The sequence below is a fragment of the Ciconia boyciana genome, chromosome 1 (genome assembly GCF_034638445.1).
Source record: "Ciconia boyciana chromosome 1, ASM3463844v1, whole genome shotgun sequence".
Lineage (NCBI taxonomy): Eukaryota > Metazoa > Chordata > Aves > Ciconiiformes > Ciconiidae > Ciconia > Ciconia boyciana.
Genome location: NC_132934.1, coordinates 60,512,930 through 60,528,754, shown reverse-complemented (window position 1 = coordinate 60,528,754; position 15,825 = coordinate 60,512,930). Strand labels below are relative to the sequence as shown.

Sequence of the window (15,825 nt, the reverse complement as noted above, 5' to 3'; positions counted from 1 at the left end):
CCACAAGACTTTTCCAGAAGCATGTACATAGGAGTTCAATGAATAATCATTCCCTGAAAATAAACCAGGCAGCGGGAACAAGTGAATGAGTTGTGCGAGAAGAATGCGTGTCAGACGGACAGAGGGACCCACCTCATCACAGCAGGAAATGGTGGGAAGGAGACGGGTGGACAAACAACAGGGATAAAAATTTAGATGAACCTTTTGGCCTCATCACTCCCCCTTCACCCTTTTCACCCCCCTCCACCATCAATTAGGCAATGCCAGGAAAGATGTCTCAATATATTAAAATTCCTTTGGGAAATATCTGAAGGTAAGGTACCCCGAAGGTGGCAGACTCTCTCCAAGAAGTGCTGCTTGCTCTTGCCAGGTAGGTCTGTGCTCTCCTCTCTGCCTCCTGGGCTCTCATCGGTCAATGCAGGGCACAGGACTGGAAAAGCCCACCAGAGCCATAGGGCCTAACCCCTTGCTACTGCAGGCACCATGTCACAAAACCCTTTCTTAAACCAGTGTTTTTATTAAAAGCAGCCATGCCTCCTTTAGCCTCTGTTTTGGCAGGATAAACAAACTCAACTCTTTCAGACTCCTCTCACAAGTCAGGTCTCCGTGGTCATCCCAGTGACCCTGCTCTGCACATCTGCTTTGTGGGCACCTCTCTACCAGACAGGTGGCAAGTGTCCCACTCATCTGGCCACCACCCACAGTGTCACAGTCTGTCTGATGGGTCTGTGGTTGCCCGGGTCTCAGCCCCAGCTCTCCTGCCCTCTTCTGCTTGCACCCGGGTGTGCTGGGGACGCATGGCCATGCAGCATCCCCCTTGTGCATGGGGCATGCCTAACGCCCAAGGACACCCCCACCCGGGGTACGTTATGATCCATATGGGAAACCCCAGAGTCACATGAAATTCTTAGAGCATGCAAGGCTTAGTTTTCGCTGGGACAGGGCAGAGAGGGTGGGGAAGGAGGTGCTGAATTACTACCAGTTGCCTCTAGTGATGGAAAACATTTGACAGAGCATAAGGCCTGTGGTATAATTCTGTTTCTTCCTGAATATATTGTGTTTCCTAATGCGTCCTGTCCTCTGGCCAGTGAAGGACTGAGAAGGTAAAAGCAAAATTAATTTTGGGAGAGACTAAAAGCAATGTGGTCAACTCCTGTGGCACTCTAAGATTCTTCTTTAAGCTCAACTTAGCCTTAGAGCCATTTAATCAAACATATTTTTTATTTCTAAAAGAATTTCTTTAGTGTTTGCATTTCTAGAGAAAAGAACTGGAGATGTATACACTGCAGTTCTCAAAGCTAGAAATCACAAGGCAAGTAAAAGCAATAACATGGATCAAAAAATCTAAGAACCTTATTTTTAGCATAAAATAGTGATAGTATTTTTAAACTCAGCTGCTCCTTAAAGCTTAGGGGTTTACCCACACTGAGTAAAACTTAAATCATCAGGGTTTTAATGGGAATAGGTCAAATAATAGATTTTTACTTTTTGATCAGTGTTTCATTCAGTCTTGTGAATTACTATCATTGCTACAGAAGGACTTTGGAAAAATATCAAAATAATCAAAATGTAATCCAAACTGCCTCCAAAGAAAAAGGGGCCCTGATTCAGGAGAGCACTTGCACTTGCTTCCCACTGCCCCAGCCTTCACTCAGCCCTGCACCTCTCCCCCCTGCAGCCAGCAGGGAGAAGGCAATGGCATTGCATACCTGGGTTTCAGTGAAGGGTGGGCAATAATAAATCCCGCAGCCTCTAAAGCACATTAATGAATATGTTTTGGGTGTTATGCTGAAGATTAGAAAAGAAGAAACAAAGGTGGAAACAAAGTCAGGCCTCATGTTCATTTTAATGAATGACAGGAGATGGCAGAGGCTGGAAATGGTGTACCCACTGCAGTATCCCTGACAACTCTCTCTTATATTCACTGGCATCAGGCGGTGCCCACAGTGTCTTTTGTCTCTTGCTAGTGGTAATGGACCTAGCTGAAGAACAAGGGCCTGGGGGTGGTACTGAGGTCATGCAATTCATTTCTCTGTTAAAGAACCAGAAAACCTTCTCTGAGAGTCCATAAAACCTATTTTCATACAAGCTGAGACTTACAGAAGCAGCTCCCTGAGAAGCAGGATGGCATTTAACAGTCTCTTCCCTGTGGATTATCCAGTGTCTAATACGAACTGAATTCACCTCTTGTAGAAACTTAGTATCTTGAAACTTCTGCCTGTTTCTCCAATTTGGCTGAAATCAGCCAATGCCTTCCACAGTGTTGGGTGTGGGGGATAGACGGAGCGAGACAGCATGATCACATACGTCTTGCATTCCTCGGACAACAGCCAAGGGGGAGAGGCAGCTCAGAGAGCTGGTAGGGGTGTATAACCAGATTAGATAAGCGACTTCCTGCTGCTGAGAGAGGGAGAGACAGTGCTGCTTTCAGCACTCCTGCTCCATTACAAATAAGTGATGTCATGACTTTAAAAAAAGTATCACCTACTATCCTGCTCTGCTTCCCCCCAAAGATTGCTGGAATGGCTTGCTAAGAAAGAATTAAGATGTAATAGAGATAGAGAAGAGAGAAAGCAACAAGAGAAACTCTTCCTTCAGTTTAAACCAACTACAGAGCATCCTGGAAGAATGGCAAAAAAATTAGCACAGTCAGAAAAAATAGGGCAGTTGCTTTTTCCCAATGTGGTTTTTCAAGAGTATTTAACATCTGGATATTTCCTTTCACTGCTTTCTGCCACTCAAACTTTTTTGTTACTTAGCTTTTCAGATCAAAAGTGGTTTTTTCCTGTAAAATATAAAAAAATTTCCTAAGGCAAACTGTATTTCTGGCTGAGTCAATAATATGTGGTTATCTGAAGCAGGATCAAATGGAAAACTGAAAAACTAAATTAACTTACTGAGCAGACCAAGTGGCTCAAGGGGTGCCTAAGAGTCAAACCTTGACCTGATGCAGAGCTTATTCAGAACTGAACAGCCAGGTTAGGGCTTGTGCACCATGGCACAGTCTGTGTGCCGTTCATGGGACAGTTATAGTAAGGAAGATTGGTGAGCTGGGAACTCAAAGAGAAAGTTGTGGACCAGGCTGGTAAACACAGTTATTCCCTGCTTTTTTTTTTTTCTTTTTCCATAAGGGGACTGTGGAAGAACATTTGTTTTTTAGGTCGAGAGGGGCAGCATTCAGCCTCAGGGGACCTGTTCCACAACAGTTTAGGCTCCTGGATTGTGCTTGAGGAAGAGGATGAAGAAGTGAGGAAGGCTCCAGATAATCAGGGTAAGAACAATGAATGAAAATTAAATACCAAGAAATACTGAGCAAGGATGGATAGGCAAAAAAAGAAGGGGACAAAAAGCCAGAGTTTGAAGAAAGAAGTGCCCCTCTCTTGGCCTCAACGATATGCAGAGAGGCCTGAGGTCACATTTGAGGACGGCCTGTGACAATGCAGCTTCTGTGTTTCCCTTGACAGACAGTGATCCAGCTGGGGAAAGTGATCATCCCTTCTGCTTTCAAGGTCTGGTGGAGTCAAGAGCAGTTCCCTGCCCTCTATGTGAAGGCTTGGCTGCCTGATCTAAGGGGCAGGGAGGGGGCGAGGGGAAGCAGACGAAGCCCTTGTTCATTGTTTCTCAACTCTCCTTGGGCATTGCTTCCAGTTCATTCCCTCGGGCAATGCTGCAGTCACTATGTTGAGTATTTAAAGAAGGCTGCAAGGGGCTTGGCAATGATCCTCACCAGCAGAGTCATACCAGCCTTATGGTCTTTGCTTGGAGGAATTTGGTGCCTCATCTCAAACATGGACATTCAGCCTATGTGAAGGATTTCAAAAGACAGGCAGGGAAAGTCTCCCTGAAAGAGTCCTTGGGGAAGTGTGATAAGCTACCTAGTGATGATGACGAGGGTCATTACTGGGTTTAACCCATCAGGGATCAAGAGTCCACTTCTGCCCTTCTCCACTCAACAACCATTTGAAGAGAGTTCCTTTATAAGGACCTCAAGTGCAATAACATTTGAGGAGAAGGACTATGAGGGGAAAGGCAGAGGCTGGAGGCTTAGGAAATAATTAACAGGTCATCTTGAAGAGTATCAGGTCTAGCTTTGAAGTTGACCCTGCTTTGAGCAGCGGAGTGGTTTGGATCAGACGTTTGAAGGGCAAATCTGAATTATTATTTGATTCCATGCTTCTATGTGAGAAGTGTGATTTTCTTTTTTTTTTTTTCCTGTTCTCTTTTAGGACATTTACTGAGGCAGGCAGCAAAATAAAGACTTTGATAAGAAAGTGCAAGTGAGAATTGTTCTTGCTAATACGACCCAGTACTGACAAATGTAATAACAATAAAAAGAGGAAAATGAAATGTTCATAGTATTACAGTTGCAAAAAAATGACTTGCTAACTTTTCTGTCCCAGACACAGCCTTTGTCCAGAACATGTGTGCTCATGTATAGTCCTAGGCAACTGGACAGAACCCCTTTGAAAAGAGAAGGAACACCTTATCAAGGGCAATGGGTCCTGAGAAAGTCTTCAAAACCACTGCATTAATAACTCTATACACACACTCACACACACGTGTGCACACACACACACACACACACGATGCAGAATTGCCAGGTTTATAAAGACAGAAAATATCAGGTTATTCCAACAACATTCACCAGCTGTCTTTATCCATCCAAGCAGTTTTATAGCCCTAATGAGTATAAAACAAGCATATGATTCCTTCGGGATCACCAGCTCATCTCTACATCTCTCAATCTTCTTATGCTTGCTTTCAAGTTAGGCACCTGCAGATGATTATTAATAATAATTTCTTCTTTGGCAACAGCATTCAAAGTCTCAGTCAATACTGGGACTTCATTTTGACAGACACTACACCAGCACAGAGAGGAGGGGACAGACCCAAACATGAAGAGTTTTCAACTGAAATAAATGGCTGGTGTCAAGGCTAACAAAGAATTTGTCCAATGCTCTGCACAGCACATCAGAAAACAGGCCATGAACCTCCTTACTGTTCCTATGGACTTTCAACAGATAAAAAGATTTTGCCATATGTAGTTATTTTGCATACTTAAACCAAAGGTTTTAGGCTTAAATCAGGGTAAGTCAGAAGATTTCTATAGCTTGCATGTAGAACATAACATCACCAGCATGTACTGTGGCATACTGGCTTTGCACCTTTTCAGGCATATGTACAGAGCTGTAAGGTAGTCTTCCAATGGAAGAAATTATAATCCCCTCACTAGAACAGAAAATTTCATTTTAAGGTGAAATAGCAACTGATTCTGCAAAGGTAGGGAGGATGAAGGGATGGCCCAATAAGATATTTTCATTTATAGCTTCCACAGTTCTATAAAATGGACATGTCTTAAAACTCCTCATGAGTTCCTTTCTTCAAGAGAAGAAATATCCACAGATTATCTGTCGTTAAGACCTCAACCCTGTCCACACACATTTCTTAGAGCCAAATTCAGTTGCCACTGACCTGCTCCACTCGGATATCAAATTCTCCATTCACCTTCTTCCCCTGGAAATATTTGGCCCTGCAGAAGAAACGAGAGAGACAGACATGGTTAAAGAACATTTTTTGTTTTCATTACATACTGTTTTGCTTCTGCATTTCCCTTTTTGCTGAAGAACTTCTATCCGGGTCACAGCATGTTTTCCTAATTCCTATCTTCTTTCAGCTTTTTGTTCTCCAGGAGAAACCTGCCAAGCCAGATGAAAACCACATTGGAAAGCTCCTTCAAGGCTCGTGACTTTTTAATTTTCTTTTCAAGCTGAAAACCAAATGCTCTCCTAATCTTTTCCAGAGCAACAACTCTAATCAATGATTCCTTGCTATATCTCATTTAATACTCAATCTTTACTCTGTAAAAGAAGGAGAGCAACATATGGCATGGCATCGGAAACTTCTTCTGATGTTGAGCAAGGATCTTTATCATCACAGCTGAAGTACTTGTGAAGCCTGTTCTCTTGCTCTCTCACTACAAAGCTGCTTTTCGATTCTGTCTTTCTGCTACTGATTTAGAGAAACAGTATCTGCATCTACAGTGTCACTAATGAAGGACTTCTTCTCCCGAACTGAGAAACTGTGTTTGCTTTGGAGTTGAACTGTGTCATGAGAAGGACACATACCTTCTGCCACCTCTGCTCCTACCTGCCTATGCTGTGCAGACAACAAAGTATTTTCAGAAGGATCGGTTGTCCATGAGAGGGGGAGGCTGACAGTAGTGTTGGAGAAGAAAACATAGGAAAAGGGCAGGCAGTTTTAGCTTTTTTATTCATACTTGTGTATAATGCCCCTTATATTGATTAGTCAGCAGGGAAATTATCAATATAATTTCCCCTGTGAATATTTCTCCCTAATTCTTCCCCTTGCCAAACAAGCTTGACAGAAGAAAATACTAATTTATTTTCTCAGACTTCCCCCCTAAAACTTCAGGAAGACCATGTAGGTTCCAAAAAGCTCTTCTATTTGGAAGGCATTGAAAACACAGTTAAGCCCTGCAAGAGCTGTTTCCAGAGACAAAGTAACTCTCTGCATTCTGTTTCCAATTGGCAAAGAGAGGACAGAATAAAGAAGTAAAGGAAAATGAGGGGAAGCCGGCTTTGCTCCCTATTTTATAGTATTAGCAAAAAAAGAAGCTGGCTCACATTTTTACTATGTGTCTATTTGCTCCAATAAAAAAAGGAGAGACAGTAGGAAGGCAATTTTCCCCATGGCTGAAACACACCAGTTTTCGGCTGAATGCTTGCCTCCCCTAGAAATGTAAAATGTAAATAAAAAAGTTGTTTTGTTTTGTCATTCTGGCTCAAAACCAAGTCAAAAGTTTTCATTTTATTTGAAAAAGACATTAAAAATGTCAAAAGTTTTCCACTTCATTCTAACGAGGGTATCTGAAGGCTGTATCACGCTTCCCTTCCCAGACAGCCCATCCATCAGCATGGTGCTAATAAGACCTCTGCATAGATGTCAGTGAGGGACAGTGTAGCAGCCAGGTGTGACCAAGACCAAGTGGCTCGAACAACCCCTGTCCAGTATAAAAAGCAGAGCTCTGGCCATTTTGCCTCACTTACTTGAATTTATGAGTGTTGCATGAAAAAAACCCAACTCAACAGGCAAGCTGAGACATCATGCCTCTAACAATAAACAGCAACGCTAAATGCACTTAATAATTCCATCGTATTTCTGGAGGCATGGCTCTAGAGGGTCTGGCAACATTCCTTGCTCTTAAACATCGGGGATATTGCTGGAACCAGTGACTTCTCAAAAACTGGAATAAGCTTTAAGTGGGCCCACAGGAACTGGTCTGAAATTCGAGGCGCAGTATTCACTGGTACAAGCTTGTTTTTATTCCCAGCACGCTCATAATGTATACTCCTTACCCACATTTATGAAACACACTTCCTCCCTCTATGGCCTCTCCTCTTTGCCGACCAGCTGGTTGCAAACTCCTTGGTGCTGCTTTGCTTCAGCTTGTAATGAAGTGTGATTAACCACAGTCTTCAGCCCAGTACAGATGGAGCAAAGAGGCTTCTACTGCCGAGTCCAGGAAATTAGCTTTCACACAGTTAAAAAAATCCTCTCTCCCATCTCTACAATACTGGCTCTGCTCACGGATAGTCACACAGAGGGCACATCCAGTGTGAGGAGTCATTGGAGTAAAGCAAGGGACCTTGACTTAGATACCGCGTGGCATCTCCTTCTTATCGCTCTTTCCACACAGGTTGTCTCATCCCATGTCTCAGATAACTTTCTTTTCACAGCACAATATATCACTTTCTTTCAAGGATAGCCCCCCAGGAGGGTTAACTTGCTCCGAGTGTCTCTGAAGACTACAGGTGCTAAGCAATTTGCAGCCAAATATTTTGGTCAGCCCATCATTTTGACACAGCCCAGGGTAAGAATGAAACACTTCTTACTGAAACATCACTGAAATGGATGGAGTGATGTTTTCAATGTGCACCTGGGGTTTTGGAGCCCCTGGGCAGTAGAGGCTATCATGCTGAAATGAAAAATGGCTTTAGCCTTACCCTGGAGCTCCTGAAATTTCAAGCAAGCTGGAATCATTGCTGATGCTGAGGAAATATCATGATGCCTCTGTTGCAAGAGGGAGAGTCTTTTGGTCACTATTGTGCAATGTATAAAATGGCTTCTGGTCCCTACAGTAGATGTGGGATGGAGGAAAGGAAGACCACACTGCTCTGGTGGGGATGCAGGAGAAAGACAGATGGATGTTTTTGGCAGGTGAGACTGTACAAGACATTTGTGGATGGTCTCTGCCCCAAAAGCACCTGAGCAAGGCTCCTCCAGGTTTCTGCCTAGGAAGTGACATGCTGCAGGGTTATCTAGACAGCCTGTAGTGCAGCAGGGGTGTGGCACCCAGAAGACCAGTGAAAAGCCTTGCTGGGGAGCCTCAGAAGTGTCCCCATTCACCTCCAGAACAGCCAACTGCCAGTGATCGGAGGAGCAGCTCACTGCCCCAGGAGAGGGGCTGTCTGGCATCCCCCAGCTCGGGACACCGGGCAAGGCACTGGCCACACAAACCCACTCCCTCTCCTGGGCAGCCTGCAGCACTGACCACCCCTTGGCTGGCCATCCCTTTATTTTAAAGCATGTCAGATGTTCAACCCGCCAGAACACAGCGTTATAATTTGGCTAGGCAGGGCGCAGATGGGGTGGTGCGGTTGCTGTGATCTCAGTAAATTAGCATGTAAACATGTTTTGACTGAAGAAAACTGCAGGGCCATGCTCAAGAGCAGTTCCTGGGTGGGATTTACAGTGCTAGGCAATGCATTTAAATGTGGCTGCACTGGCTGGGAGGGAAGAAGCACCATAATAAACAGCCAAAGATCTGCCCTGGCTTCCAAGGACAAAGTTTGCCCTGAACCCCTCTCTCTTTGCGATGAAGAAGCCGCATGCTCTGGAAAAGGACGTATTTGCTGGGTGTAGGGGCATCAGACAAACATAACTTCTGCTTTCTGCCTCAGCCCTGACATGATTACAGGGCCACAAGAAACCTGATGCCTCTTCTTATGAAGTAATTTGGAAAGAATAAAAGCTTATTTTCCAGAGCTTCCATGAAACAGTCCCAGTCTGCCTCAGAGACCATGGCTGGAGGAAGCATATACACAATTTTCTGTCAGATACGGAGTGTATCCTTAATAGCAGCAGGGAAAAATAAATGATCAATTCACCTCCAATTACCTACATAAGAGCTAATTCACAGAAAGTCCATGTATAACATTAGTGCCCTTAGGTGTTTGCAAAGCATCTGGCTGAGCAAGGGATGCCAGCACTGATCCAAGACTGCAAACACACCTGTAAGACACTTGAATACCAGAGTTTATCCCTCTGGTGTCACTGACAGTTGGGACAGCTTGTACTGCACCTATGCAATGGCTGCCCAAATCGGCATGCTCCCCTGCACCTTCGTACACCCATACGTAACCTACATAACACCCATAGTCTGCAAACACAAGGAACCAGTCCTCATGGGGCGCCAAGTCCCCTGTCAAAGCCTCGCATGTCACCAGGCCCAGGGGAGGTAGAGCTGGGCCAGTGGGCTACAGGTACGGGAGCTGGGGCCAGCCTGCACCACTGTGCTGCTCCTGCACCTCTGTGCTGCTCCTGCGTCATGCGGAAACATGGCACAAGAGAAGCAACTCCCACACGTGGAGTAGGGGCTTCCAGAATCAGCAGCAAAGGGCCAAAACTCACAAGCTACTTCTGTTAGGAGAGCACAGATCATCTTGCAATTTCTGTCTGTATGATAAATAGCCAGTTACATCTGCCTTGTTCTCTTTCCACTTTAAAACAAAAGTAGGTGCAATTAGTGCTCAACCCATCAACCAATACACATGCTCGGCACAGGAATACAGGAGAAGCTATTTGTGCAGAGCTTGTACTGTCTCTCCTGGAGTTATTTCTTCTCTCTTCCCTCTGCTTTTTTTTCTCTCGGTGCAAAGAAGCATATCCAAGCTGCTTCAGTGGACTGCTTCAGTGTTTTCCTCTGGATCTGTGGGAAACAGAGACATCAGGGATGCAGCAGGGAACTGCACAACTTCTGGCAGGCTGGAAAATGCTCTGCACAGGTGAGGAATAGGAAAAGGTGCCCAGGTATCAAACATCAGCTAGAGAAAGTGCCCAAGGAGCTCTTCCTGAGGTACAGTGCCACTGGACAGCAGCCCATATAAGAAAAGGTGCAGAACACCAGCTTCAGCATTGGGAAGGGAGTAGCCAGGAGAGACAAGAGATCTGAAGTGATTGTGATGGACGGGAGGAGTGCTGTGATTCAAAGCTTAAAGCTGTTCCTCCAGGTCCATTAGCTGTGTGAAGCAGAGGTTATGACACATTATGCAGCTTTGGGCACAGGCTGGTATTTTGTATTAAATTCATGGGACTGCTTCAGGGTATCCTGTAAAATGGCTCCTGTATGAAGCTATTTTCTAGGATAGGAAGAGATCAAAGAAATATAGCTCAAATCTTCCTGTGAGAGACCTCAGTGGAGTTGACATAGCAAATGTCATTGCAATTGCTGATATTATGTCTTGGAGTAACTGGGAAGCCATCCTTCAGACGAACAAATAAGCTTAAGCCCAAATCCCCTGTGATGTGAATGAACCTAGGCACTTTTTGGGGCATCGCTCTTCGACAGAGGCCTTGAGCTACAAACTCAGGAGCAGGCTTGTACCTTCACCTCAGAAATGGCCTCAGTATCACCGAGAGAATGCCAAACAGGGGCACTGGGATATTGTAATAGCAAATCCCTCCAAATCCTCTGACTGAGCTTGTGCCTCTGGAGCAAGACACAACAAGCAAAGATAGCCAAGCCACACTTTGGATGGAGACCACTCCTCATCCGGAGCGGGAAGCAGCCTCTCCCATCCCGCGGAGGGGCCAGAGCAAAACATGCTGAGGAGAGGGGAAATGTGCAGGACTCTTGGGGAGAGGTGGGCAAGGGAGTGGGTGGAAGAAAGAGGAAGACAAATGGTGAAGAAGAGACATGGATAAATAAACCAAAAGGCATCCACGGGTAAATTATGGAATTATCTGAATGATTTCCCTGGAATCACATTACACATATTTCTCTCAAGCCCCTTGGGAAAATAAGGCATGTAATTTCTTTCTGGATCAGCCTGGAAAAGGCGAGGCTGAAGCCCCTGGTTTGGGTGTGGGGGGACCTCAGGGAGGCAGGGGGGGGTTAGCCACTGTATGAAATCCCCGTGTCAAAGGGCCTGGGGGCCCAAGTGATGCACAAGGCACTCACTGTATGTCTGCATTGTCTCCTTCATAAAAGGGGCTGTGACTGGGAAAAAGGAGGCAGTTTCCAGGATACTGGCCAGCAGCCACTGGAATGCCCCGACCCCCCCAGCCCCTACACGCTATAAAGGCAGTGGGGAGGGGAGGGGGGAGGAGAGATGCATTTGTGCCCTTTTTCTTCAGGGGTGAAAACAAGAAAGGTTTTCCTTTCAGGGGCCATCCCTCAACCCCTTCACCACTTCTCCCCAGTTTAGCAATTCCCAGCTGCAAATAGTAAGGACTTTTGAGATGGTCAAGTCTTGACTGCCCAGGGCATAGGGAAGAGAAAAATCACTCCACAAACACCGAGGTCTGCAACCTACTGGAGCTTTTGTCCACATCTGCTTTGGCCCAGAGACCTTTATGCACTGTTCAGCTGTGGGATGGACTGGTTGGTAGTTAATATTTATTCTGTAAGAGTACTTTGGGCCAGGGGTGGGGGGTGTCAGGATGCTAAAGATAGTGAATAAGCACGATGGATGTGTGCTTCGGCACCTCAGAAAACAAGGTCTGAATTACAGGTTAAATGGACCAGAGGCAAGTGCAGAAAGAAGGAAAGGGTACCTGCACTGTACAGGCAGACAGGGAGGGACCAAGATGTAAATCTAAGTTTTGGGTTGGGTCAAAAGGTAACCCTAAATACACTGATACTTTGCCAGGACCTCCACAAAAGTTTCAGCTCCAGCCCCAGGGTGCAGTATTGCTGTGCTCACTCCCTTGCCTCCCCGGGGTGAGATCATCTTGCTCTTGGTGCTGTCACCACCTGGCTTGCTGGAGCCACCGAATGGAGAGCCAGCTCTGCTGCGCTGCAGGTAGGTCCTTGGTGTCCAAGGTCAGGCCATGGGAACAGACCGCCTTTGTTGCCTTCTGGGAAGAACCACAAGACCCAGCCCACTCTGGTTACTGTAAAACAACCCCCAAGGCATTATTAGTTATGGGATCACACCAAGGAAAGAAACGCCTCTCCTGAAGAGATTTGTATCGGGCTGTGATGGTGGTATGGTTTTGGTTTTTTTGGATAAAGAAAGTCCTCATGGTGACATCCTTGATGAGGTCCGAGGTCCCACCCTCCAGGGCTGGAAGGATTTTCTTAGCTTGAATGCACACAGAAAGGGAAGCTTTGGGGCAGGAAAGGAGAAAGGTTTTTTAAATCTTCTTTTGTGAGTCCTCCCATTCTCTCAGGGAACCGAAGGCCTGTTTTTGGGGCAGACCTGTGTTGGCAAGTCACCAGCACTTTAATGATCACAGACACAACCATTCAGGCTGCTCTTTCTATTTGAGAAACTGCAGAGTTCCACACAATACCGGCCTCCCAGCATCTTCCTGTGCCACCTCCCGCTCGTGAAACGGGGGTAATCAAAGCCATTGCCCCCACAAGAGAAGAAGCACTAGTTAGTGCAGCGGTATTGCTTTTGGGCATGGCTTTTTGTGCTTCTCTGAGCTGTCAGGATAGGAAGGACACTTTGCTGTAGGTCTGATCCCCTACGCAGGCTACATCGCGGTCACATTCCTCTTGGCCACAAAGAGCTGGGGGGGGCGGTGGAGGTGGGGGGCTACTTTAAGTACAACATGAGGCAGCAATTTTATTTTGCATATTATCAAAATAGTACATTGCTGGAATATTTCTACATTGCTAAATCTAGATGGTATGGCCTGGAGGTGTTTGTGAGGGGTATCATTTTGTGGAGGATTGTGCAATATTTTATTCCAGCCCACTTCTGCCCTCCCTGAACCTGAGGAACAGGGGAACCAGGCTAACTTGAACCAACACTGAGGCAGGGCTTCTGGCTTTCAAGCAGCAGAAATCTGGCTCACAAACCTTGAGGAATACATCTGAGGGATTTTTTTTTTTTTTAATAGGTACGGGACTAGGCAGGACATTCTGAGGTTAAATTCTATGCATTTATAGGAACTCTGGTAAAGCAATTAAGGTCCCAGATTTGACTTGCATTAGCATATTTATAACTTGGTGGGGAATGTTTTCCATATTCCTTGTGTCTATTTTTGTAATGATACTAATCCTTCACATTTCTGTATCACCTTTCATTCAGGAGGACTAGATCCCAAGTTGCTTTACATATGCAGGACAAAAATACAGGCAGACATGACGGTGATATACTTAAAACAGATTGGAAAGCGATGTGATAAATGCAATTTATTGAATATCTTTGACAGCCTTACCTCCTTTTCACCCCTGTGCCTGTATGCTAGGGAACACGGCGCGTGTACACACACACACGTTTAACACAGACTTGCCTCTTCTTTCCCTAAAATTCCTTTTTGCCCTCAAGTCACACTTGGCATGAATTATAGGAACAGAAATATTCAGTTCTGGGTAAACATGGCTGAATGATGAAAATGTAAGTTTTTAAGCCATATTTGTGAAAACATAAATTTTACTTGTAAGTTTTTTCAAATTATAGCCACATAGTTGCACAGAACTTGTGAAACCTTAAAAGATCACCCCTGTATAATAAAAGCTAATTCATAATCATTTATTGTCAGTTACCACCATGTTAGGTGATTTGGGGCTTCTTAGCAGGAAATACAGACAAAACTTTGCAATTTAACCTGCAAATTCCTGAGGTCAAGCTTGAAGTATCAATACTGAATAATAATAATAAAGATAAATGATCATGAAGTCCAAAGCCAAAAGCTGGTCCAAAACTTCCCGTTATATTTAATTGAGTTAGGTACAGAAATATTCCTCTGAATGGAAGCCTTAGTATATCATCTTCAGCCTACTGAAAGCATGAAATGACTGATGACACTCATTGAATATTTTGGAAAAGGAATTCCTGGGAAAAAAAAAATAGGATTCAGGAAGTCCTATGTTACTAAAATTCAGTATTAGACTGTTATTATTCGACCAATTATATTTTTGGACAAATGACATATTTAAGGCTCAATATTTTCATGTACTATCAGAAGTAAAAATAGTTTTATTTTAATAAAAAAGGGTTGATAATTTCCTCTGAACAGTACAAATCAGTAATCCTGTCAGGTCAGTCCATAATTAGACCTGAATCATGACATTATTGTTATACAAAGAACCATTTCAGATGTATTAAGAGGATTTCATTCAGTATTAATCACAGTTTTTCTCTTCCTTCAGTTTTAAATTTTTGGAGACAGTATGTTCAGGCAGATTTGGCTGTAAAGTAAATGGGAAAACAACAATGCAATTTTGTGTCTCCTGAAATATCTTCTGTGGCTTTTTTTTCTGTGAATCATGGAACAATCCTCACATGTAGAACTGCTGCACATAAGGCACGTGTATTTTGTGCAAGACAGCATGTAACACTTGAAATGGCCTGAAATTTGGACAAAACACACCAATGGCTTTGAAAATGACATGAGATATTTCACAAATGCAACCGAGATATCTAAGAAATGCAACAAGAACAACTTTGTTATGCTGTCTGGTCAAAAAAGCAATGTTTTTAGCATATGCTGTTAATAAGAGCCTTAACGGTGCTTGATCACTTCCCAAATAAGCTGTTTAAACACGAAGCATTAGGCTAGAAAGCTGAGCACTTTTGCAGAGGATGGGGGTTAACAATTCACAGTACTAAATCCTGTTTGATCTGCTGAGAAATTCAATCCAGCAAGAGCATGATTTCACTTAATAGCGCATCGGGTGAGGAAGTTGCCAGAGGTGGGATGTTTTCCTCCTGGCTGAGGTCAGGCTGCCGGAGTTGGCCCATCTGCCATTACATGGAGTCCTGCCACCCCCCCTTCCTCATGGTCCCGCTCCCTTTTGCTGCGTGTTTGCACGTGCGCGCGTGTGCGTGTAGTCATGTCTGAGCTCCTTTTTTCTGGCAGCTGCTGTAGGTGAGTTGTGGATGCATTTTTGGAAGTCTCCCAGGGCACAAATACTCATAGCCCACAAGAAGGTGCCTCATTCTCCAGGTGGAGGCTACCTGGCTGAGATATGTACCACTAATGACTGAAGAGAAGCAGTTTTTCCCTAGCATGCCGATGCACGGATACATTCACTGCTGTGGGTGCCTCTGAGGGCTGTCTGTCAAAGCCAAGAGCACAAGGGAGTCATACAGATAGTGTTTTCCTCTCATGCACATCCTGCATGTGGCAGATTCACTGTGTGCTTCGTTGCAATCTGCTAGAGCAGACTCTTGGAGAAGGATGGAAAATTTGTCAAAACGTTGCCATTTTAACAGAAAGCTGGGTGAGTTCCCTTGCTTTTAATAGAACGTACCTTTCTTTTACTGCTGCTAATGCAGAAAGCAGCTGATCATATTCTGTGAGGCTCACATTATTTTTATAGTACTTTGTCTTTGGAATAAACCAGAGCATATTGCATGTCAAGAGTGGTAAGGATTTTATGGAAGAAGACAGGCCATGGATTCCCATGGATGCTCTTCGCCTCCTCCAGACCTCTGAGAGAAGTTGAGTGCTATACTGTACCATCAGAGACATAGTAGTGCCTTAAAAATAGAAAGGATTGCCATTTGTCACTTTCAAGTGCATTCAACATGCACTTGCCTATTTGGGTTGTTAGAGCATTTCGTC

The 15,825-nt window shown here is 44.6% G+C and overlaps 1 protein-coding gene across 1 annotated transcript in view; it reads right to left on the bottom strand.

The window, feature by feature from the left end:
* The window catches only part of SYN3 (synapsin III), a 206,733-nt gene that overhangs the window by 163,878 nt on the left and 27,030 nt on the right, over positions 1 to 15,825 (bottom strand). The window contains exon 5 of the mRNA XM_072870318.1: positions 5,473 to 5,530. Within this exon, the coding sequence (XP_072726419.1) occupies positions 5,473 to 5,530 (58 nt within the window). The remainder of the gene's footprint in view (positions 1 to 5,472; positions 5,531 to 15,825) is intronic.